The sequence below is a fragment of the Pteronotus mesoamericanus genome, unplaced genomic scaffold, assembly GCF_021234165.1.
Source record: "Pteronotus mesoamericanus isolate MK-2021 breed Mesoamerican mustached bat unplaced genomic scaffold, CSHL_Meso_final scaffold_85, whole genome shotgun sequence".
NCBI classification, from domain to species: domain Eukaryota; kingdom Metazoa; phylum Chordata; class Mammalia; order Chiroptera; family Mormoopidae; genus Pteronotus; species Pteronotus mesoamericanus.
The window spans coordinates 5,845,684-5,870,347 of record NW_026555329.1 but is presented as its reverse complement, the minus strand read 5'-3'; the positions used below and the strand labels follow the sequence as shown (position 1 = coordinate 5,870,347).

Sequence of the window (24,664 nt, the reverse complement as noted above, 5' to 3'; positions counted from 1 at the left end):
CGGGGCAGGGGGCGCAGTGCGGGGAGTGTGGGACGGCCAGGCCACCCAGCAATCCAGTTCCTACATAACTCGCTTCCACAATCACATTCATGGGCTCGGTCACGGGGGCCTGACCCAGCCGAAGTTATGAGCCTCTGGAGAGCAGAGGCTATATAAAAGAGTATTCCTATAAAATCCTGTGGCATCAAAATATGGCCAAGAAACACGGCCAAATCCCCTTTCCCTGGAAAACACACAGGTAGGAGTGGAGACCAGGTTCAAATGGACTTCCCCTTCGTGAATTCCTGTGGTTTGAAAGAGACCACTGAGGTCTCATTAGTGAATGTAACTAATATGTCCTGTATGAAGCATGTGCTACTCCACAGAGAAGTTGGTGGACTAACGCAGGGTGGCCACCATCTTCCCCACATGGATTTCGCTCCTGGGAAGAGGGAGTCTGTGCCTGACCGCAGGCGTCTCTCGCACTGCGCCAGGCTGTGCGCTGCCCTCTGGGCCGCGGGCGGCTGACGGAGCCCCGGACCGAGCACTGTTTGGGTTCCTCACGCCAGCCGATTCTTGGTTGAATGCAGTGGTGTGTAAACTCACAGAAAATAGAACAGCGCTTAGGAGCAGGGTGAGGTAAAAACACAAAAGTGCCAAATTTTGTGGGTCAAGGGAAAATGTTTTGATGTCTGCTCAAGTACAATTCAGTATTTTAGGCATTTCAGAAATAAACGAGCATTTGAAAAACAATCACAAGCAAACACTGTTAGGTCTGAATGTCAACAACACTTTAAAGAAATAAACTGCGTCCTCTTTTCTTTTCTTTTCTTTTTTTTTTTTTTGCTCTCTACAGTTACAGCGATAAATTTCTGGAAGATGGAATTACAGAACATAAAAGATAAAAAATCATTACCTTTAAGCAATAAAGGCATGAAAGGGATCTTGGGTGGCTTCATCTTTTTGAATGCATCTCTGTAGGCTTTGTGATTCAATGAAGGATCCTGCCGAAGCAAGCACATTACGAAGAGAAAGAAAAAAAAATCAATGTGCTATAGAAACAATTCTAAATCCACTTCTGCTATACAATTTGAACATGGTTTAGATACTGAGAGAGCCTCCCTAAGAACGAAGTAGATAAAGGTTTCCTAGGAAAATAAACTCGCTAAATTAGGGCAGGAAATCTAGGCAATGAATGGAAGCCAAGTTATTGGTTTACAATAATGGGAAATGACAGCAAAGGAGAGACGTCTTTTGATTGCCCTATTATTTTCCTCGAATTGGTTCTCCAAGTATAGTTTCCTCTGCATAATTTCTATCATGAAGAAACCCCAATGTCTTTTGTCAGGTACACGGCAAAGCAAAACTGCCCTCACAATATACAGACATGCAGAGAAAACAAGAGAACTCTGTCTTGCTGTGTTTTGAAAAGAAACTATACATTTTGTACCTAACCTAAGAAGTGGTAAAAAGGAGAGAAGAATAATGCATAAGACATTGATTGCACACTAAATTGATACTCATTCCACAGGCTTTGAAGTGGACCACACTTAAAAATCTGCCTTCTCAAACTCATACTGAAAGGACCATTCTCACTACCTTTTCCCACAAAGAAGCAGCAGCATTAGTTGTAGACCTGCTTCACTTCCTAAGGAGCAAAGCTACATTTTCACATACAGGTGAGCTCGTCTGAGCTGCCTGCCCCAACGGAGGGCAGACACCCACTGCTGGGATCTAGAACAAAATCAGACACTAACCACTAATTTGAGGAATAAGTCCCCTCCAGCTCAACTACTTACTGTTAAACTTTCGAGTTCAGAGAAAAGTTTCTTAAACTTCCCAGGGATTTTCTAAAAACAAACAAAAAACAAAAACAAAAAAAAGGTCAGAGAAGTCTGTCATTTTGAGAGGTGCCCAGGGGAATGTTCGCTAAGTTGTGCTTACATGTGCCCTGTATCCGAACACAAATCCATCTCTCATGGGGTTCTTCCCTGACTGCTTCTCATCATGTGGTTTTCATCCCCAGTCAAATGTGACATTCCTTGGGATGTCTCCCTTTCATCCCAAATGTGGCTAAAAACAGTTTAGAATACATAACAGCCGCAGGACTGGAATCCAGCTGGTTGGACATTCCACACACTTGGTTTTTAATAATGACTTGGGTTTCAGTCCATAACCTACCTTTGGCAGGTGCTCCCATCTCCTTAAATAGCCTTGCTGGTTGGGAATAATATTGCCGGCGGGCATTTTTTGTACCAGTGATACGGTGATGCTTCACAGCAGAGGGCTAAGTCATGAAAGGCCACGGAGACCCTAAATGACAAAGCCTGCGCTTCCATAGGTAAAATTACTGACTTATAAAGGCCAACCACACCAATAGGGGGCGGGTAAAATGACAGAGGATATGCCATCCTCCCGGATAAAAATTGGGGTCTAAGGGAGAAGAGCCTGGCATTTTCCTGGAATTGTCCAGCCAGCCTTTAACGTGATTAAGTGAAAAGCTGGGCGCCTTTCATTTGGACGTAGTAGAAGACCATCTGAACTTGAATTCTGCCTCTGCCCCTTCCTAGCTGTGTGGTTTGTTGCAAGTCTCCACGCTCTCTAACCGAAGAGGAGACAACTCACAAAGAGTGTGCAGTTCATGGTCAGTGCTTCCCAATTCCAGCCATTAACACTCACGGCTATATTCTGGAAGATATTTGTCAGACTTCCTGTTTCCAAGTCAAAGTGATTGAGGCAAACCCCGCAGTAATTAGCCTTTTAAATTATTTAGAAATAAACTTTTCAGTTGGGTAATTTTGAATTTGGACTCAGTGAATCACTGCAAACAGGCAGTTGAACCTGTTTGGAAACTACTGTTGTACAGACACACCTGTTAATGAATGGAGGGCAAGCCACATGAGAAAAGAGAACGTCTCCATCTGCGACTTACTCCCATCATTCCTCTGAGCTGTGTATCTGCGTCTGCTGTAGATGCCACCGAATGGCCCGGTGGCAGCCCCCACTGTGCCTTCCACCAGCGCATCTCCCTGACTCACCGGAAGTGGGTCTGTAAGTTGCCCAGACCTACGCTGGACTCTAATGTGAGAAAAGAAACAGCTGGCCTCTCAGCCTTTCTCTTGCAGGTGTTTGCGATGGGAACCATGAAGAGAACAGAGCAGTTACTGCTCAGAGCTGAATCTAGGAAGACTGCAGAGAAGCTAAGGAGACCGCAGGGAGCCATAAACAGGCTAGAGCCAAGAGGGGCCAGGTGTGACGGTCAAGGAGAAGGGGTGACGTAGAGAAATGGTGCCCGGTGCGAAGCAGCCAGTCAGTAGGGAACACAGCCCCAAAGGGAAGAAGGGGACGGGGCTGTGGGAGAGGCCGAGCATCTCACATCTGTGTCTGGCTAAACTCAGGGACACCCCCATTTCAGTTCTCCCCACATATACCCTGCAAGTTCGTGTTTGAGACCGTGCGCTGACTTGGCGGTTCTCCATCTGAGAACCTGAACCACCTTCCCCATACAACACCAACAGAGGCAGGGCCAGGATTCGGGAGGCCTGGAACCTAGAGCATTTTGTGGGCCTTCTTTAAGAAAATGAAAATTACTTTACTTTCGCAAATTTTACAAAGACGTGTATCATCCACGTGAACACACTGCTGGGCGCCCTGCACGTGGCGGGCCTGGAGCGTGATTCATTAGTCTCCCAGCCAACAGACTTCCGGACCCGTATCGTCACACAGGTGAGCTTGGAAAGGAGCCACGCCGTCACGGGAGTGGAGCAGAGGGAGACTGATTCTAGCTGGGAACATCTTACAACTCTCGCCCCTTTCATATGTGTCACACAACCAGTGTGAAGACCATTTGATCACAACAGTCCCTCCCAACACGACCCATTTTTTTAAAACATTTTTTCTAGTAGTACTTATTAAAACCATGTAAGTCAGTTTATGCATGGTAAACAACGGCTTCTGGCCGTTTCCGTTTGGCTTTATCCGTCCCTCCTTCCGGGGCCCCGGCTCACCTCCCAGGTCTGCGACAGCCGGCTGACGGACGCAGTGTTGAGACCCATCACGATGGCAAAGAAAGAATTCAGGTTTCTCTGGGCTTTGCAGCTGCAACAAAACAGAAAGTGGAAGGCACTCTGAGGCTACATTCTTTCTCCAGATGATCACAAAAGGTGACGTTGAAAATACCCGCCCTAGGCCACCGAGTCCAACCTCAAGGGCAGGGCTGCACGCTGTGCCACAGCCCGCGCCCGCCAGCGCCCCGTCGTGGGACGGTGTCCCCGAGGCTGCCACTCACGGAAACGAACCAGTTCCAAGTGCAGCAGCGCACCCTTACCTGTAGGAGATCTCGGCTCTTGATACCCTCTCACCCTTCAAAAACTTCCTCCTTTTTAAAAACCTATGCTGGAGGCATTTACAATTTCAACTAACAATTCTTAAATTCATCTTTCTCTGCATATACCATACTCTCATTATATTTGCTCCCCAGTCCCGGCCCCTTTCTCAGCGAGGTGTCTGCTTAGTGGCAGACAAGCCCCCTCGCCTCATGGGTCTAAGCTGCCCCTCCCGTTACATGTATACAGACTTTCTTTGCTCAAGAAAACTGCTACTACATTATGCATGTACGTAAAATAGGGCATATATTACAGGGATACGGTCCCATGTTTCTCATTTAAAGAGAAAAGGAAGTAAAATGCAAAATAAGATCATGTGGAGCTCCATTCACTCTGTAAGGTTTTCTATTGTGCATGTCATACCCTTGACTTAACTGGTCAAAATTCCACCGATTTTCAAAGCCCGCTGAGGGCATTTGCCGTAGCAGAGGGAGGCTGGGCTTCCCGCGTAGCCAGGAGGACCTGTGAATTCTAGACACTCCCTTATCTGGGACTCATTAGGAAAGGACTTCTGTGAGGCCAGTCTTCAAAATTAAGAAATTACCCTAAGTTGGTGATTAGACATGAAAACTATGAAAGCGCTTAACTGTAAGCTGGGTGCAGAAAAAATGCCTATCATATTTTTAGCTTCTGTCAGACGTCGTCTCTTCTTTGATATCTCCATCAACGTATCAGATGGAATTTGGGACAGTGTATATATTAACTTTGTGTCTTGCTCTTTCAGTTATATACCATATTCAATTAAACATTACACACAGCAAGCCACTCAGATGGCATTTAATGGAACTGAAACCAAGACTTTTGGGGGAAATGGTTTGATTATTCTTCATTACACAAAGGTTTATTCTTTTCATTCAGCATCATTCAGCCATGTGGAATGTTAGACATATAATCCTCACTTTTTAAATCTTTAACTGCTCCCTCCCACTCCCACATAGTTTTCCTGGTCTGGATCTCTTTTTCAGTCATATTTAAAACAAACAAACAAAAAAGCATGTAAAACCAACACCTGAATCTGTAAAAAGGAAAGAGGAGTTAATACAGACACGATTTCTCTGGAAGACAGACTGAGGCGGCACAAACACTGGGTGCCATTCCAGCCTGGAACCCTCTGTTACCAAGGTCCGTTCATTCCAGGGTGAGAACAGGCTGCCTGACACTGAACATTCCGAATTAGCAAACACTCCTTTGTCTGTGTGAGGGATAAAATCCACTCAGTCCTCAGAGGTGGGGGGATGGGGATGGTGAGAGGAAAGGAAACATGAATATGCAAATAGGATGCCTTAGGCAGGGAAAACACTTCGTGATCATGGAAATTATTATTTTCCCTTGGTTATTCCTACTCCTGTGATTATAAAAAATTTAACTTTGTGTTTCCATTGGCATTCCAGTCCATGGGCTGGGGTTAGAGACCAGGACTGTAAATAATTCAAGATCAGGAGGCCACAGGGAGAAGATGTGAATAGATTTTATTTCCCTGGGGACAGATACAATCTTATACTGGGGACAGAGCTGCGTTGGATCATTTTACTCCTCGGGACATTAATGTCCCATTTCTCCCAAGTAGCTGATAGTTACTTATTTTTGATCCAAAAGAGCCTCACCTTTAGGTATTTCACGGACTATTATGGAATATATTGGCCAAATAAAATAAATAAAAGGAGCATTTAACATGAAAAGAGTCCAAGATTTGGGCTTCTCTCTCCCTCCAGTCCAATCACACCAAGCAAGTCAGGTACGTCTACTGCCTGTCGCCTAAGTGAACGAACTACCCCTGCTCCTGGCTTGCAGTTCGGTCTGGGTGCAATTTGCAGACCAGCCTTTTCGAGGGACAACCCGGGTCATCGGTTCCCTGCACAAAAGCCGGCCGTGAATTCCTGCCGCCTCCCCAAGGCCGCCTGCGCTCTTCAGGCCGAAATTCAAAATCCTTCACAATCTGGTCCCATCTTTCTTTGCAGCTGAATCTCCCACGACTTCCTCACCAATGCCCTCTGCTCGGGTGAAGCGGGACGTGGGTGCTTTCCCGGGCCTCACATTCTCTGTCTCCCATGAGCTTCTCTGCGTCTGTTCCTCGGTGACTCTGACCTGTTTTGGACTGATACCTGTCAAATTCTACCCAGGGTTCCAACATAGCCTTGGATGTTATTTCTTTCACAAATGTTTTCCAGGTCCTCCTTTCCCACATTGGTGGTATATGAGTTCCCCCTCCTCTAAAGCCCCCAGGATGGGACCCTCTGCGTTAGCGAAGCGCGGCCCCTTCTGCCAGCGGACCGCAAACTCCATGAAAGCAGGGCCTAGGTGTACTTCCCACAATGCCTTGCATAGCCCTGCACCTATAATGAGTGATGAATACATATTTCCTGAATATGACACACTGACAGGTACTCAAAACACTGATGTAACAACATTTTGGAAGACAAAGGAGAAATGAAATGGGAAGGCTGGCCGGTAGAAGGAACTGGGAAAGACTTTGGTTCCTGCTGCCTGCTCCTGGCGGGACGCTCTTCCAAGAGCAGTCTGAGGAGACTGATCTGATATTTTAAGAGATGCTCCCAGCCAGTTACTACAATGAAATGCCATTCAACCAGCATTTACTGCATCACCGGTGCTCACTAAGTTCTGTACCAGGCACCCTGGTGCAAGGACTGATTAGAATGGGTCCCTGTCCTCCAGAGGCTAACACAGCCCAGGGGAGGGGCCCTACGTAAACAGGTTAAGTTCAGTACAAATAAGAAAGAAATTTTTAGAAAGGAAAAAAGCATGTGTATGCGTGTGTGTGGGAGGGGGTCAGGGTAGGAAGTAGCTGGCCTTGCCTTTGAAAATCAGCAATGTCTCCAAGAGGGAAGCAACATCTGAGCTGCATCTGAAGGAGTGAGAGCAATCTGCTGGGTGGAAGGGGCCGCTCTTAGCAGACGCAACAGCACGGGTCCATGCCAGGAGGACGGTGTGCCCAGGAAAGAGAAAGCCTTTCCGAGTGGCTGGCCACGAGGCGCGCCCAGTGGGTGAGGCTCTGAGGTCAGGCGGGACCAGCCAGTGTGGGGCCTGCTAAGGAGTCTGGAAAGTTCGTACTGTGGCATCAAGAAGCCACGTGCAGAATTCTCGAAGGCGCCTGGTTTTCAGTGATGCCTTCCCCCTCACTCACCCTTCCCCACTTTCCGAGCCTGCTGCCGCTCACCAGCCGCACTGTGATTTAGCTGCGCGACGCGGTAGGTGTGCTTCTGAGTCTATAGCACAGAGCAGGGGGCTTCAGTCTGGTATTTTGACATTTACTTTAGACTATAAATACTTCAAGTACAAAGACATAAATATTCATGAACAGACCTTTTCAAGCATTTGGTCACTTAACTCAGTATTACCCACTTACATCCAACCCTTCTTATCATCACAAGGAAAAAAAATAGCACTCTTGCAAGGAGATGAGAGGAATTGCACTTTTCACCACTTGAGACTCACTGAGCAGCGATTTTGATGAACTTTTTCACCAGCTGCACGCGCTTGCCCAGCTGGCTGCAGAGCAGGATCTCCGTGGCCACCCAGAGCTGGACCTCGTTGCAGCGCCGCAGCAGAAGGCTCAGGTTCGCGGTGTGTTCCCCACTTCCTTGTCGGCTGAACGTGAAATAGATCAGCTCTTGCTGAAAGAAAATGTGTTCATGCCAGTGTTTATTTTTAGCACAAAGTCAACTTGATACAAAATGTAGTCCATTTAAAAGAGCTATTTCTGGTAGTCACTCTCATATCATAACATGCTACAAGAATATAACAAATAACAATGTATTAAATTTGAAACAACTCATTTTTGGTTTTCCAGATGCCTCATTAAATGACGTTCACTCAGACTCCCTATGGCTTTTTTTTTTTTTTTTTTTTTTTTTTTTTTTTTTAAAGAAAGTAAGAATGATGACCCTTTGTGAAAGTCTAAGACATACGAAGTTTAAATCTCAGGCTGAATCAAATCCAAACGTCCTAAACTTGTTATATTGGCAAATTCATGTGCAAATGAATACTATTACTAGCATTTGTTAAGGTGCACATTAGACCCTCACAGATAGATTCTCTAGACCCCACAAGTAGATTCCCAAGACAGGGGCTCTCAAATTTCAGTGAGAATCAGGATGTCCCCCAACCAGAGTTTCTGATTTAGTTGGTCTGCGGTAGGGACAAAATATTTTCCATTTCTAACATGTTTCCAAGGTGGTGCTGATGATGTTGTTCTGGAGACCCACTCTTCGAGAACCACTGACATAAGATGGTGCCAAATTGTAAACAGAAAGAGCAAGGTCTAAAATTAAAAAAAAGAAAAGCAACAAACAAATAAGACCAGTAACTGGTAACTATTTACTATGTATAACTGATTACATATAAAGCAATAGAACAGGTTTATTTCCAAATGGAGGTGTGTATATTTCACAGAAGTAATTCATACTCTTCCACGGCAGACGCAGGGACACGTCCCATTCAACTAACATTTCCAAAGTCAGACGCTATTTAGCTGGAATGAGTTCCCTACTTGCTCAAACTGACATCATTATGTGGAAAATTCAATGAGAAAATATGAGGACATTGAAAAGTCATTCTAAAATGAATGTGAAACTCAGGGATTAAGTTGGGCACGAACTCCTCCTTCAGAAGGAAAGGACATTTCACAAGAAAAAAACTTCACTACGTGGCAAAGTAAGTGCCACATCTGGTTGCACGGAGCTGCCTCATTTCTCATCTTCTGATTCCTGGAAGCATTTCCACCGGCCACATGTTTTCATTAATGGTCAGCAGCATTTCACCCATAACCTATCATTGTTATAAGCTGTCCTCAAGGGAGAAGTTGATGGATGTAAAAATTTGAAATATAGCTCAAGGTTTTCAAGAAAGTACTAGAAGTCTTGCCGAACAGTCTAAATTTATAGACTGTTCTTCAGTAAAAGGATGAGTGTGTATATGTGTACAGACATGTATATACATAAATATAATACGGTTCTTGTTTAACTTTGTAAACTTTATGGGAAAAATTAATATTAGTATCAAAGGTATCACATGCAAAATGGCTCCTTAATCCCATTAGAGCTCTATTCACACAAACACACTATACACACACACACGCACATATTTATACATATAAAAATGATATGTTTATATTAATTCTACAAACATATGATTGCACTAAGAACAAATAAAGCATGACTGAATATTTTGATTTTCCCAGGACTGGATAAGACTTTCATATATCTTTTTGGACCATGGTATCCTACCATAATGATACCACCAGAGGATGGATCTTTTAAAAACCTAGTCATATGCATAAATGCTCTTCAAAAAGAATTCACAGTTAAAAGAGCACTAGCATTTATTTGATCTTTTTACTCTTTCCTTACCTCGTGAATCGAATTGAAGAGGCTCCAATCAAAATTCATTAATTCCAGAGCAAGATCCCAAGTATTCATTCCCAAAATCCTCATCGGCCTTTGCTGCGATTCCTCATTTTCCGCCAACGGGTTCTAAAGCAACAGAAGCAAAAGGATCCTCAGTAACTCCCAAAGTTTGGCTGTGCACTGGCAGCCCAGAGGAAGGCACTAGATGCCGAGATCAGAAAAGCAGTCTTGTCTGAGGGCACTTAATATTCTCTCCAGTCTGTTCACCTTCTGTGAGTTACAGCCCATTTAGGAGACAGCCTTGAAAACAGTAGAAGTGCTCAGTGAGCGAGCCAGCCCCGGCCACTCCCACACGTGCCCCGCAGAGCTGAATATAGAAACTGCCGGGCCGACCGCGGAATGGAAGCTGAAGCCCTGAAAGCACTGGGGCTCCTGGTAAGAACTCAGGTGCCAGCAGGGTTAGCACAAAACAAACAGAAGAAATGTCACGGTGCACTTCAATAGAGGCAGACAAGGCTTTCACAGGAAATATGTTTACCAAGTCTCACCCCAGACACATGTTTACAAATTTTATCAAAACGCTTGTGGAAAACGGGAAAGAAATTGAAACATGAAATAAAAAATAAAAGTTTCTTCACCTAGGCTGGGTGGTTAAGTATCAATGGCTCTCCCTATACAAATAGGTATGTGTTTGGTGACAGTATTTCCTTAAAGTATGGTGTGAAATTATTCAATGCCCCCACTTTATATTTAGCATCTTTTCAAAATATTTGATATATTTTAATTAAAATATAAATTCTCCTATCTGAGGGGCTGGACTGGAACAGTTAATGATGTTGAAATAGTTAATGATTTAGGGGGGAAAAAAAAGAACGGGACTTTGCAAACTAAATGACGTAGCAGGATGAAGGGAAGAGGTCAGATTCCAAATATTAATCTCTGTTTCTAAAGGGCAAGATACGTTATTTGCATTTTAGAATTTTTACGTTTATAAATACATGGAGCTTCTCCACAGACTTAGTTTTGTTCAGAGCAGATACAGACTGTCCGTGTCCCTGGAATGGGAGAGAGCGCGGAGCTCGGTGAGGGCAGGCAGCAGGAACGCACGTGCCCTGCGAACACTGAGCCGCGGGGGTGGGGACAGCCAAGGCTTCGCACGGCTTGTCTGACTGGGACCAGACGGACAGCAGGCTGTGTGGCAGACAGTCAAGGGCAGAGCCACGAGCTGGGAAGTAACACTCGTCTCAGTTTACTAATCTGGAGTGTAAAGGTATCTTCACGTGGATTTTTGCCCCTCCTCCTTTCTCCCTAACTATGCCCCTCACCTGGTACTGCCCTATGGTTTTTCAAGATTGTCCACCACCTGCTCCAAGAAACACTTTATGTCTATTTCTCCAGCCCACTCACTCGGGGCTCTAGTTCCTGCTTTCCAGGAATATAATCCACAGGCAAGTAGAGAGATACTAGTGGTTTCACGTGTTATTCTTCCCTTGCAATGGTCCATTTCAACTGAAATACCTTGGAGATAAAAATACTTAAAGCTATGAGTCTAACAGGGAAATTTTCAGTGGCGTGCAAAGTTCGTGGGGGAACCACTCGAGGGCAGGATGGAGCCTGGCTTCTCTCGGAACCCACTTCACAGCACCCACATGTCCCAGGAAGGCGGCGGCTCAGGCCTGCCCCTCCTGGGCAGTGGAGGTGGGGGGCTCTGCGGTGCCCACGAGGGCGCTGCACGGGGAGTCTGTGAGACGCAGGAGGGCAGGAGGGCAGGGAGACGATGAGATCGCGGGTTCCCGCCATCGCCAGGAGCCCCGGGCAGCTACCCAGTAGACTGTCCTCCTCAGGGGGACAGCTACGGTCACATCAGTCTCACTATTTGCTCAAAGATGCTGCGCAGCGTCACCCACTGTGTCATTTCACTGATGCGATTACATCATGTACAGCCAGGGGACCAGTGACCTGCAGGACACGTGGAACTGGAAAGGGCCCACGTTGGACAAAAGGTTTCCCTCTTCCTTCCTCTCACCACATCCAAATGAAAGGAACATGCAGGTGCCTCAGAGCCAAGTACAAAGGGACAGGGGTCCTAGCAGAGAAAGCTCCTCTCAGCCTCTCAGCCTCAGTTATTGGGAATGTTAAATAAGACACTGAATGTAAATTACTCAGCATCTACGTGTCTGGTAATAAATTATCAAAAGTGAAACAGTGACAGATATTATGGTAGCTTGATATCCTGTGGATAATTTTACATAAAGCATTTTTATTATAAGCATTTTTTGTTTATCCACACGGTATATACGTCCCTCAAATATATATACAACAGGAAGCAGCTAGACAGATGCAGCCCTGTTCTGACCCCAGGACACAGACCAGGACCATGAGTCTGGACGATGCAGTCCCAGCCTGGTAAAGGCGACTTCTGACACGTGGCGGAGCCCACTGCACAGAAAGCAACTGTAAACTGAGAGTTTGGGAAGACACACAAATCATCTCGTTGGGTGTAAATGGCCTTATATTTGAACTGAAAGTAACTAACAGCATGGGGTCTACATTATTTCGGACACTTCCTTTCCAGTGGCAGCTGATGTCCCATTGCTGTCATGAGACCATTGTACCCAGGGGAGGCTCCCACTTCCTTCAGGGGAAGATACACTCCCAGTGCACCGACCGCAGGGAAACGAAGGGCAGTTTCTTGCCCCTCCCATCCGCACAGGGTGCCTTTCTCACCTGCTCTCCACATATCCACCAGAAATAAAGAAATGAAATTAAGACTCCCTTGGAGAGGGAGTCCCTTCTTTCAAATCACTTGTTTCAGGGGCTCAGAGAGAACTAGGATTTGACTTAGGAAGGGTTGAGAATTTCTCAATTTGCACGTCTTTGATTTGGCAAAGCGGTGTTACTTGACAAGTGCATTGTTGGCTAGAGGAGGAAATAGTTCAATGTATTTTTCTAGCATTCATTATCAAATGTACACAAATATGTTTTTAGTTTGGCATCTGTCTCTGTGTGTTTCAAGTACAAAGCCAAAGGTCCTCACCAAAGTGTCAGCCAGGTCTTTCCGATAGACATATATCCGACCAGATGCTTCCAGGGATTTGGAGATGGCCAAGTCACTTGGCTGAAGTTCATGTTTTTCTGTATTTAAAAAAAAAAAAAAGAGTAACTAGAAACACAAGAACAGCAGTAGGCATACAAGGTATAGCTAAAGAGTGAAACTTGCCAAAGAAAAATATCTAAAAGTAAATAGGATGTAAAGTAGATTTACTTTTGTTCTGCATACTCTACCGGGGTGTCCAACCTTTTGGCGTCTCTGGGCCACGCTGGAAGAAGAAGAGTTGTCTTGGGCCATACATTAAATACATTGCGACACATAACCACAAAAATATCTCATAATGTTTTAAGTAAATTTACGACTTTGTGTTGTGCCACATTCACAGCCCTCCTGGGCTGCATGTGGCCTGCGGGCCACACACAGGCTGGACACCCCTGTGAGCGGTACCCGTGAAGGCACGGACATCACAACTCGTTTTCCATAAAGGAGATCCTCTGATGGTTCTTTCTTATAAGTCTCAGTCACTCTTTGGAACACAGAACATTTTAGAGGAGAAAACAAAATTCACTCATAATCCCATCGCTCTACGTATAACCATACGATGGTAATATTGGTTAACTTTTGAGTATATTTTTGTTCTGATCTTTATGTAAGAGCATGCATGTCTCTGTACATACACACACATATAGAGGCATTTATACATATGCATACATACTTATTATGAATACATAAATATTTGCAATTATCCCATGTGTAGTTTTATATTCTGATTTTATTACAAGCACTAATCCATTTGTCAAACTTATTTATATAATGTCATGTTTAATTGGTTACATAACAGTCTATTATACCATGACTTAATCTTTCCACTTTTGTTGGACAGTTAATGTTTTCCAATTTTTTTTTTTTGTCATATAAATTAGATGGCAAGATGTATGCTACATACTAGCACAGGGCCAGACACAGAATCGGGGCTTGATAAATGGATCTATTAGTGTAGCAGCCATAATATACATCGCTGAAATCAATGTCCTTGTGCCTAAATCTTGGGCTGCTTAATGATGATTTCCTTTCTTTCTTTTTTCTTTTTTAAAGATTTTATTTATTTATTTTTAGGGGGAATGAAAGGGAGGGAGAAAAGGAGGGAGAGAAACATTATAGTGGGAGAGAAACATCACCCAGTTACCTCTCGCAGGCCCCGACTGGGGACCAAACCTGCAGCACAGGCCTGTGCTCTGACCAGGAAACAAACCGACAACCCTGAGCTTTGTGGGACGATGCCCAACCGACTGAGCCACGCCAGTCAGCGCGCTCATTTTCTTAAGATAGATTCCCAGTAGTGGAATTACTGGGTCAAATGGAATAGATATTTTTAAAGTTTTTGATACAAACTGCCAAATTGCTTTCTATTTCTTACACTGACCAACACTGATCATTACTTTCGGTAAGTTTGTTCTTTTGCAGAAACCAAAAACAGCTTTGTACTTTATTTTGTATTTCTGGATTAGAGACGCTGAAATTTTTTATATATTCTTCTTCCATTTTATTTTCCTTATTGCAAACTGCTTCTATTCTCTGACCATTTTTCTACTATGAGACCTCTTACACCCCAATAGAGAAGCACCCTCCTCCTAACTGCAAAACGCAGATGGGAATCGGCTAGAGTGACACTCAAGTTTGCTCCACTGTAATATAATCAGCTTCTCCTAATGCAGCCCTTCTGATACCCAAGCACGGTTGGGAAATGCAATATTCCACGTCCTTTCCTATATAACTTAATCAGTTAAAATGCCAAATTTTGTTTTGAACAGTTCTGCTTAATACAGAGCACACAAATGATAATCTAATGTATTCTTTACGGCCCGGCATTATAAAGATCAATAGTACTGTCATGTCAGGCTGTTGACGTGTGTAGTAAATGGTCCCACATGGCTGGGCTCTGAAGTTCTTCCATCTCCTCCCTCTTTGTTTGGTTACAATTTCTTGCAACCCTCTGTGTGCCCATAAACACCTTAAATCTGAATTTATGAGAGCCATTCCACACTTGCTACGGGAATAAAATATCGTGGCGTTCTCAGTCATTTTTCCATGTGCTAAGAAATCTTTTTCCTTATTTTCGGGTTTGTCACTACACTATAAAAGACTAAAGCTGATAAACTGATAAAATTTTAAGCTCTGAATAACTGGTACGTTGTTGTTACTACACACATATACCTACCCTGATACAAAAATGGCTCTAAACCTACTGAAAGCTATGAGCTTAATAGTACCAGTCCCTTTAAAAAAAAATCCACAAAATCTACCAATTGCCAACATCTTCAAAGTTTTTTGAAAACTAAAACAACAGTAGATGTCATTGTCATTTCACTGTGCAGTACCATTTAAAACATTATTTACTGAAAGTTATGTAACTAGAATAAGGAATACATTAAGCTGTTTTTTTTCCTCTTTCATACATACATTATTGTTTGGGGGATATTAAGCTGCAGGCAGAAAGGTTCTTAAGGGACAAAACTACTATTTGATGCAAAATGATGGCACATTCCCAAAGCTGTGGGATAATTCAGGAGATAAGCCGATATTTCTAGTGATGATTAGCAATGAGTATCGCACATTAAAACACCACTACCCACTCTGATGAACCCAGGTTAATAGAGTGTAAAAAAGGTATTTCATAGCCATCAGACAGAGAGCAGGTAGCAAAAGAGCCACTCATTAGTTTCCAGGTTCACAGGGGGCCCTGAGGGTCTCACGTGAATCCGTGGTGCCCCATATCCACTCCGAGTCCCCTTTCTCCCCCTGCACCTTCTGTCTGGACAGGGACCCGGTGATTCCTTTTGGTAACGGTACTGTCCAAATGTTGGTTTTCATGAAACTGAATATTGTTTAGAATCACTTAATAGCTTTGGTCACTCAAAATTAAATATAATTTACATTTATCGTATCTATCTGGAATGTCTGAAATATATGATTAAAAATTTCAATCACTCCCTGATTAAAATTCATGCAATCCACATGTTTCTCAAACTTTTGCTCTTTTTTCCTGGACAACGTTTTGATGGAATGCACAATTAAAGCCCAAGGAGAGGGAGGGGATGCGCTCATTGATGACCCCTCGGGAGTGGGCTGTGTCTGTTTGCACAAGTAATCGACTAGCCTGTAGGGCCATTTCACCTGGCGCTCAGCAACACAGCAATGGAAGCAGTATTCTGTCACATAATGCTCTAAGGTCACATTAAATTCTGACATTCTTCTCCTGACTCTAGAATGATAACAAAGGGTAAGCAGAAATGCCAGCAATCTGCTCCCCTCCCCCACCCAGCCCATCTATTTTTCAATGACTGATGCTAAGTCACTTCCTCTATATTTGCCTCAGGGTTAATGAGATACTAAATAAAGATGGAAAGCCAAAAAGGAGGCCAGCGACACTGAAACCTGACAGGCTCTGGTGAGAACGAAGGGGTCTGTTCAGGTCGCAAAGATCAATAGTGTCAGCTTGTAATCTGTGTGATCTTATTCAAAACAGACAATAAACTATTCTCTGAGGATAAGTAAGGCCCAACAGAAGAAAAAGCTGTAACCAAGCCTGCTCCCCACGTCTACCTGAAGGAGCACGGCCTTGTGAGCTTTGAGCTTACTGCACAGTTTTTATTTCCATCAGTAGGTAGTCTGTAAATATTAAATCGTCAGCCAGTGATATGACTAGTTCAAGCCTGCCTTTCTTTTTTCTTCCTAAAGTAATTTCATCCTTTAGCAATTTCCCAAGTTAATTTAAATATGAAAATAGAAGGCTTATCTAGAGTACGAAATATGAAAAGCTTTATAATATATTTCAAAACATGGGCCTGCCTCTCTATTCAGTTCCAGGGGAGGAAATTCAGTATCCAACAGCACCCAACCGTTGTCATGGCAACACCTCTGGTAGGTGGCTTCTCATTGTTCCTGTGGTCATCCAGCTGCGGACCCAGAAGGGACAAGCTGCACGTTTACTCTATAAAAATGTCAACTCTCTCCTCTGGGAGAAGATCCAATAAAAGATTAATATTCAAGGACAGAAAATAATTTACCTCCAGAGAACGTGACGGCCACCAGCGCCAGATCCTCCTCTGCGTGCTGGATCTTTTCTGCCACAACTTTCAGGATCTCTTGGGCTGTACTGGAAACTTTCGCCTTCACACTGACATAGGAGTGCTCTGTTATGTACACATGGCAAAAAACTGCACAAGACAGGAGCATTGTTAGTACGCAGAGAGCTGTGGTGACAAGGTGCAGACTTTTCTAAATCAAGGCACCAGCCCTCCTGGCTTGTCTCATTAGTATAAAACATTCGCAGCTAGATTTACTTATGTATGCACACGGGCGCCTGAGGGTACGCGCATACAAATGTGGGCTTGCACACCTGAGGTATAAGCTGGTGAGCAAGCCTGTGGAGGACTTAGCTTCCCCACACGGTATGTCTAATGCATACATTTTTATTTTACACTCCATTTCTGGACAGTCACAGTGGTCCAACCAAGGCCACATTTCATTACTAGAATTCTCATAAACTTATCTAAAAATCTGTCATTTGCCATGGTTTTTGTGTTCAGCCTTCTTTATTTTTTTAAGGATGACCCCCCGCCCCCTTCCCAATCAAGATGATGGTGAGTTTAGTTTCCAAATAGAGGTTAACATTTCTAGCCATTTTAATTTCCTTTTTATTGTTTGCAGTGCTAATAATTATTACTAGTATATTATCACTAGCTGGGTGAATGTGTCCTGGAGAAATGTTTCTTTATGATTTGATAGCAGAAACTGTTTTAATAGCAATAGAGATAATTGACACATTATTTGCTTCTTATATCAGCTATTCTGAACAATAAAACCCTAGCTTCTTTAGAAAAGACAGAAGGGCAATAATGTACTTAGGTATTTTCCTCTTCTATATTACAAAATGAAAAATAAAAAGGCATGTATCTGCTAGAGAAATTTCATATGCTATTGAAACGGCATCACAAAAATGAATCCAGGACTGTTTTCACAGAAATGCAAGTGAAGCAAAAGACTAGCTATGCGTTCACATGTGCAAACCACAAAGTAAACACACCACCAGGAGGCACTGATAGTATTTTGCTTTTGGTTTAGTTGGGCGTGTCACTAAAACAATAGCATCTAACAAAGAGTTGTTGTATATGTTGTCAACAGACTTGTGAGAGACAAAAAGGCTTTTTTCCTTGCACAGAAACATGGAATTTTTGAGCAAGGCAAAGGTCTGACCTGCAAACCACTCAACGTGATGTGAGTTTACAGCTTGCTTAACAAACTGATGAACAAAAAGGAGAGCCAGGGCCTTGAAATACTCAGGCTCTTTGAAACTCAGCTTGTAAAATTAGACAATGAAATTGAGAGACGAATAGGCAAGGAAGGTCAGTGAGCAAGGAATTAGGAGGTAAGATCATTTCGTTTGCTCTTCCTCTTCCCATGACACCGCAGCACCCTCCTGAGCAGCGTTATATACAACCAAGGTAAGAGAAGAAATACCCTTGGGACATTTTGTTCTTTACGTGTTCCAGACATTGAGCAAATGTTCAATGCTCACACTTGAATTTCAGTACTTACTGAAAAGCGTTTGAAAGAGAAAGTCTCTGAGTCACAATAGTGTGACCATTTTAATTGCTCTGTTTCCCGGCTCTGCACTTGACTCAACCTTATCCAAACAAGAGGAAACGAGGCTCTGTTCTGTTGCAAGATATTACCACAGAAAAGCACACCAGTGCATTCAGAGTGCTGAAAATGGGTTTCCCCTTGTACCGGGGGGCCAGCCCTCTTCCCGGTGGGTCAGGAGCCCTGTGCGCATTGCCGGGCACCGAGTGAGGACATGCTGGGCGTGTGGCACTGCCTGGCACTGTTTTGCCTCAAAGGAATTTCAGTCGCACATCCTTCCTCTCATTATTTTCTCTGGGATATCTTCCCTAAATGTGCCCTGCACGTGGGCTTCAGTGGACTTTCCAGTTAGTCACAGGCACAAGGCTGACAGAGCTGGGAGAAGATGACCCAGGGGAAGGCCGTGTTGCCAGGCACTCCTGCGCCTCTTCCCAGGAACGCAGGAGGCTCTTTGGAGCCTCCTTTCCTTATTTTCCAAATTGAAAATGTCCTTGGTCCCTGGGACACTATTACAGGATCAGGAAGATGGTAATGCCAAAAGCAAGAAAAGGAAAACCACCGTTTTTGATGTTAATGTGCTCCTTAAAGGGGAGGTGGTTGAAGGCAGGCTGCGGTGTGCTTGCTGGGGGGCCTCGGGGACTGACTGACAGCTCCCCGACCCGCCCAAACCCCGTCCCAACCGCACTCACTTTCCTCCGTTTCCGTCATGGCTCCTCTATGCTGGAGCCAGTTCTCCTTCAGACTGAATTGGTGGAAAAGAGCTTTATTCTGTGAGAAGGGAGAAAGAGAACAATGAATGAATGTGTTCCTGCCCTTTGGAAAGCCACAGCTGTTTACAACATGTTCCAAACGAGCTAGCCAATTTCGTTTCTTCAGTATGAAAGCCACCGTCCAATCACAGAGGAATAAACTGGGAGTTGCCTCAGTTGAAGCATGTGGAGGTGGAGAGTATGAGCAACGCCACAGACCTCGGCCAAGGCCAGCACCAGGCAAAAAGTCCCTATAATCCCTCCCAGCACCATGCGGGAGGGTATCTGGTTACCAAACTCTCCTCGCCCCCCCCCCTTCTGAGCAGCTGCTGTTCCCCATCCCAACATCAACCTTGCTTTTGAATAAAGTGACTTTGAGATGCCTTCCTACTCTGCAGGACTACAGTGACTTTCGTAAGGGACCTTACCTGCTTCTACACAACTTGTACCTAGCATCTCATTTTAGTCTCTCCAAGTTGAATAGGAAACACGTTCATTCTTGCTACCCTCTCTCTGTTGGGTTGAAAAGCACAAAACTTTTCCTCATAAGCCTTCCTTACTCTTGCAGTCAAGCTTCTGGCCTGGATTTCTTTTTTCCCCATCAATGTTTGACATTCAACTTTATATCACCCTGGGGACGTTGGGGAAACTCGGAGACTTCAAAATGCATCACAGAAATAGGCGAATGTGAGCACATCAAAGGCACAGGGCTGACGCTGAATCTGTACCGGCAGAGGGAGGCTGATAGACCCTGGGCAGGCTGCACCCCAGGTCCCCGCCTCGCCCTGACCTGCTGGAAGCGGTAGGAGTGAGAAGGCAAGGGGTCGAAGCTGAACCCCCCACTCCCCGTGGGGCTGCCTTACCTTCCTCTGTGGTGAATATTCGTCTACAGTGCTGAAAGGAAAAGAACACGGCGTCAATCTTTGTCCCACACCCAGAATAATGCAATTATTGTCACAGAAGGCTAATTTTCAGACACTGGGCAGAAAGGCTTTTGCTTTTCCGGAGGCTAAGGCGCAGTGTTCATTGGTTAATGGTGTGGAACACACCTGACTGTGGGCTCTGGATTTCACGTGAGCCGGGACGGGAAGAAGCTGTCTATTCAACAGGTCCGTTTTGCTTTCCGCCCACAGAAAGTGAACACTGGAGGCACAACTGGATTTCTTCAGTACACAGCCATTCCAGTTTTCTCACATACTGGGTAAATTTTAGTTGAAATTATTGTTATTCAGGTCGCTAACTAAGTAGCCGAACTGCCTCTTTTCCAAGCTATCTCTATGTGTGGTGGGACTGGGCACATTTGGCAGGTCCTCAGCTGAAATCTTCCAGAATCTAAAGATATTTCGTAATCTTATACCAAAGACACAAGGATCACATCACAACATTTTTTTATTTCAATCTATTACTTCCCACTTTTATGTTAAGTTCTTTAATGGAATGTATTAAATTTCATTAATGTCTTTAAGGCACTTAAGTGTATTAAACCATAAATTGAAGGTTCCCAACAGAAATAAGGCTTCCCTACAGCACAGACTAACTTCTATGTGGGGGATTCTTCTGATGCTAAGTTCGTCTTTTTCTGATTCATTTAGTTGTTCATATTTTCATACTTGTCCTAGGTTGTGGAAACATTATACTGCGGACTCTGATCAAAAAAGGCCACCAAAATTCACAACATTCATTTGTAACACATTGTCCTAAATTACACCTCATTTCTAAATTTCTAAGTATGTGATTTTCATGTTTGAGAATTTATTTGCTGCCTAAAATTATACAGATGTTTAGTTGGCAGTAGGATCTCCCTTTACTAAAATTAAGTCACACTTTAAATCTCAAATCAGTAATCTGGAAGGCCTGAATGAACATTTTCTATGAGATGTGCATTTCTGACTGCTGAAATCTTTTTTAAAAAATATATTTTATTGATTGTTCTATTATAGTTGTCCCAATTTTTCTTTTGTCTATTCCCCCCTGTCCACCTTGTATCCTCCATTCCCTCAGGTAATCACACCCTCCCACTTAGTTCACGTCCATGGGTGGTGGACATAAGTTCTTTGGCTTCTCCATTTCCTATACTACTCTTAACATCCCCATCTATTCTGTACTTATCAATGGTACTTTTTAATCCCTGTACCTTTTCCCCCATTCTCCCTCTTCCCCCTCCCAACTGATAACCCTCTAAATGATCTCCATATCTATGCTTTTGTTTGCTTAGTTTATTTTTTGATTCGATTGTTGAAAATTGTGAATTTATTGCCATTGCTCATTGCTTTGATCTTCTTTTTCTTAAGTAAGTCCCTGTAACATTTCATTTAATAATGGCTTGATGATGATGAACTCCTTTAGCTTCACCTTGCCTGGGAAGCACTTTATCTGCCCTTTAATTCTAAATGGTAGCTTTACTGGATAGAGTATGGTAATCTAGGTTGTAGATCCTTGCTTTTCATCACTTTGAATGCTTCTTGTTAGTCCCTTCTAGTCTGCGAAGTTTCTTTTGAGAAATCAGCTGACAGTCTTATGGGAACTCCTTTGTAGGTAACCATCTGCTTTTGTCTTGTTGCTTTTAAGATTCTTTATCTTTAACTTTTGGTATTTTAATTATGATGTGTCTTGGTGCAGTCCTCTTTTGGTCTATCTTGTTTGGGACTTTCTGTGCTTTCTGGGCTTGCATGTCTATTTTCTTCACCAAATTAGGGAAGTTTTCTTACATTATTTTTTCAAATTAGTTTTCAATTTCTTGCCCTTTCTCTTCTCTTTCTGGGACCCCTATGATTCAAATGTTGGTATGTCTGAAGTTGTCTCAGAGGCTCCTTACCCTATCTTCATTTTTTTTGGATTCTTTTTCTTCTTGCTGATCTGACTGAATTTTCTTTTGTTTTCTTTTCTTTTTTTTGTCCTTATGTTCCAAATCGTTGATTTGATCCTCAGCGTCATCTACTCCACTGTTGATTCCCCTGTAAATTTTCTTTATTTCACTTAGTGTAAGCTTCATTTCTGCCTGGGTCTTTTTCATGCTGTTGAAGTACCCAATGAGTTCCTTGAGCATCCTTATAACCAGCGTTTTGAACTCTGCAACTGAGAGATGGCTTATCTCCATTTTGTTTAGTTCTTTTTCTGAAGTTTTGTTCTGTTCGTTCATTCTGGCCACATTTCTTTGTCTCCTCATTTTGCAGCCCCCCATGTGTTTGTTTCTATGTATCTGGTAGAGCTGCTTTGACTCCCTGTCTTAGTAGCATGGCCTATTGTAGGAAAGTGCACCTGTAATTTGAATTGGGCAGGGCATTAGGTAATCGCCAGGATTGGACAACCTGTGTGAACCAGGTTGATGGAGTCTCAGATACGGTGTCACTGTTCTGCTGGCTCTGCGTGTGGAAGGGCTCAGAAAAGGGACAATGGCCACTGCCCGAGCTCTTAAGTTTCATCTGGGAGGAGGCTATCTCCTGCCCTGATGTCAGACATTTCAGTCTCTTCCCTTCAGGTTCAAGTCACTGGTGCCCCTGCAGCTGCTGCCCCAGTGTTGGAACCCAGAGGCAGTGAGTCTGCCTAAGTCCTAAGTCCACTCGGGGCCCTTGAAGAGGAGAAGGCTGAAACTCCCCCAGTTTCTTCTGCCGCCCCAACCCCCATGGTTTTACAGCTAGAAGTTATGGGGACTTATCTTCCTGGCACTGGGTCCCTGGGCTCTGTGGTTTGGTGTAGGACTGGGATCCCTCACTCCCAAGGTATCCTTCCCAATATTTATCCACCACACTTGCATGTGGGACTATGCATTCTGTATCTCGGTGTCTCTGCTCCTCCTACCCATCTGGATGAATGTGACTTTAATTCCTTGATTGTCAGATTTCTATACAACTCGATTTTCTGATGATTCTGGGTCAGATTTCCATACAGCTTGATTTTCTGATGATTCTCGGTGGTACTTGATTCTGGATGGTAGCTGTAATTTTTGCTGTGGTTGTGCAAGCAGGGAAACTGTATTTACCTACACCTCCCTCTTCACTGTGACTGCTGAAATCTTAATAGAAGTTTTTCACAACTTGACAACAGGTACGCTTTATGTTTGCTAAGTAGAAACTACATTGTAAAACACAGGACAATTTCCCCCTTCAGATTAACTTTGCAGCTCTATCTGAAAGCTGAATAATGACTTGATGTTTCCATTTACCAAAATAAATAAGGAGAGTTCATATGATCAGAGTACAGTCAGGTTTTGGCAATTTGAAAGACTAATGATAGATACCTGGGGGATACTTGGACATGCCAAAAGTCACTGAGTAAATGGTTTTCTTTAATCTTTCTAAATTGATAAAGAAAACTCAGGGACATAAAATTGAGATTTTTAAAATGCTCCACGACTTGCTGGGACTTATCTATAAAACATTTTTTCTATTCTATTAGAGATAGCTATGAGTCCCCTAAATGACAAGTTAAATATTTACACTTTTAAAATTAAATAATGTATTGAATGATCATTTTCATGTACCTAACTTATCATGGCTCAGTTTGTTTTTCTTGTATTAAAATAGGGTTAAAAAATAGTCAATACGCTTGATTTAGTGTTTGTTCATTTAGAGATATAAAAACAAAACACATAATTTACAACTAGAAAAGGTGAAGAATCAAGATGAATCTCAGACTCAAAATGTTCAAAATGAACTTTGTAAGTCGTCTCAAATTCTATCACATTTGCTGCCTTCTTTCATTAACTGAAATATGGAAAAATAAATACTTACTGACGACGGTGCATTCCAAGTATCTTTTGAAATTCTTTCAATTCTTTTTCAAGTATTGGATATTCATACACATCATCTAGTACGTTCCTGTATATGGTCTAGGGGGAAAAGAAGAATGTCAGCTGAATTGGCTGAATGCCCTTTAGTAAGAATTTAGACTCACGCAGGGGTTAACCTGCCCAGGGCAGTCGGTGCAGCTCTGGACACAGCGGGGGATTCACCCAGGTACCACGAGATCCTGGGTGGGGTTACACCTCCGAGCCCCTCACTCAGCCGGCACGGCTCTCTCGCAGCACGTAGGGGCCGTGGGCAGGAAATGCGGGAAACTTAGAGATCTCTGGCTGGCCACTGCAGATTTCTATGCCTATTCTATATTTAAAAAAAAAAATGATATCCACATAATCATCTGGGAGGGAAAAATTCAACTGATTTAAATTATCCAGTTGTTTTGAAAGACATTAGTCAAAGGGGTGGTTGAAGCGTTTTTAACTGGATGACTAAAAGATACCGGAATTTTGAATGCAAAGTGGTTCTCTTCATGAAAGGCAGAAGCAGTTTAGACACTTGCCCATTCTGAACAGAACTCTTCCTTGTTCAGATTCCATTCTACCCCTGTGCTAACCTGCACAGCTAAGGTGGTTGTGGGGGCCAAAGGAACCCGGCTGCCCAAAAATCATCTCGGGAGAATGGTCTGTGTTTTAAAGGTGTTGCAGCATATTATTGACTAGAAAAATATACCAGTTTATCTAATTCCAAAAGTAAA

General features: G+C 43.5%; 1 protein-coding gene across 1 annotated transcript in view; it reads right to left on the bottom strand.

Annotated features, from left to right (window-relative positions):
* Positions 1-24,664, bottom strand: part of RAPGEF5 (Rap guanine nucleotide exchange factor 5) — a 173,982-nt gene that overhangs the window by 15,449 nt on the left and 133,869 nt on the right. Inside the window, exons 13-22 of the mRNA XM_054564179.1 lie at positions 23,902-23,999; positions 20,035-20,065; positions 19,112-19,190; positions 16,847-16,996; positions 12,765-12,862; positions 9,731-9,853; positions 7,818-7,996; positions 3,987-4,077; positions 1,779-1,829; positions 896-983 (exon numbers count right to left, since the gene is read on the bottom strand). Of these exons, the coding sequence (XP_054420154.1) occupies positions 896-983; positions 1,779-1,829; positions 3,987-4,077; positions 7,818-7,996; positions 9,731-9,853; positions 12,765-12,862; positions 16,847-16,996; positions 19,112-19,190; positions 20,035-20,065; positions 23,902-23,999 (988 nt within the window). The remainder of the gene's footprint in view (positions 1-895; positions 984-1,778; positions 1,830-3,986; positions 4,078-7,817; positions 7,997-9,730; positions 9,854-12,764; positions 12,863-16,846; positions 16,997-19,111; positions 19,191-20,034; positions 20,066-23,901; positions 24,000-24,664) is intronic.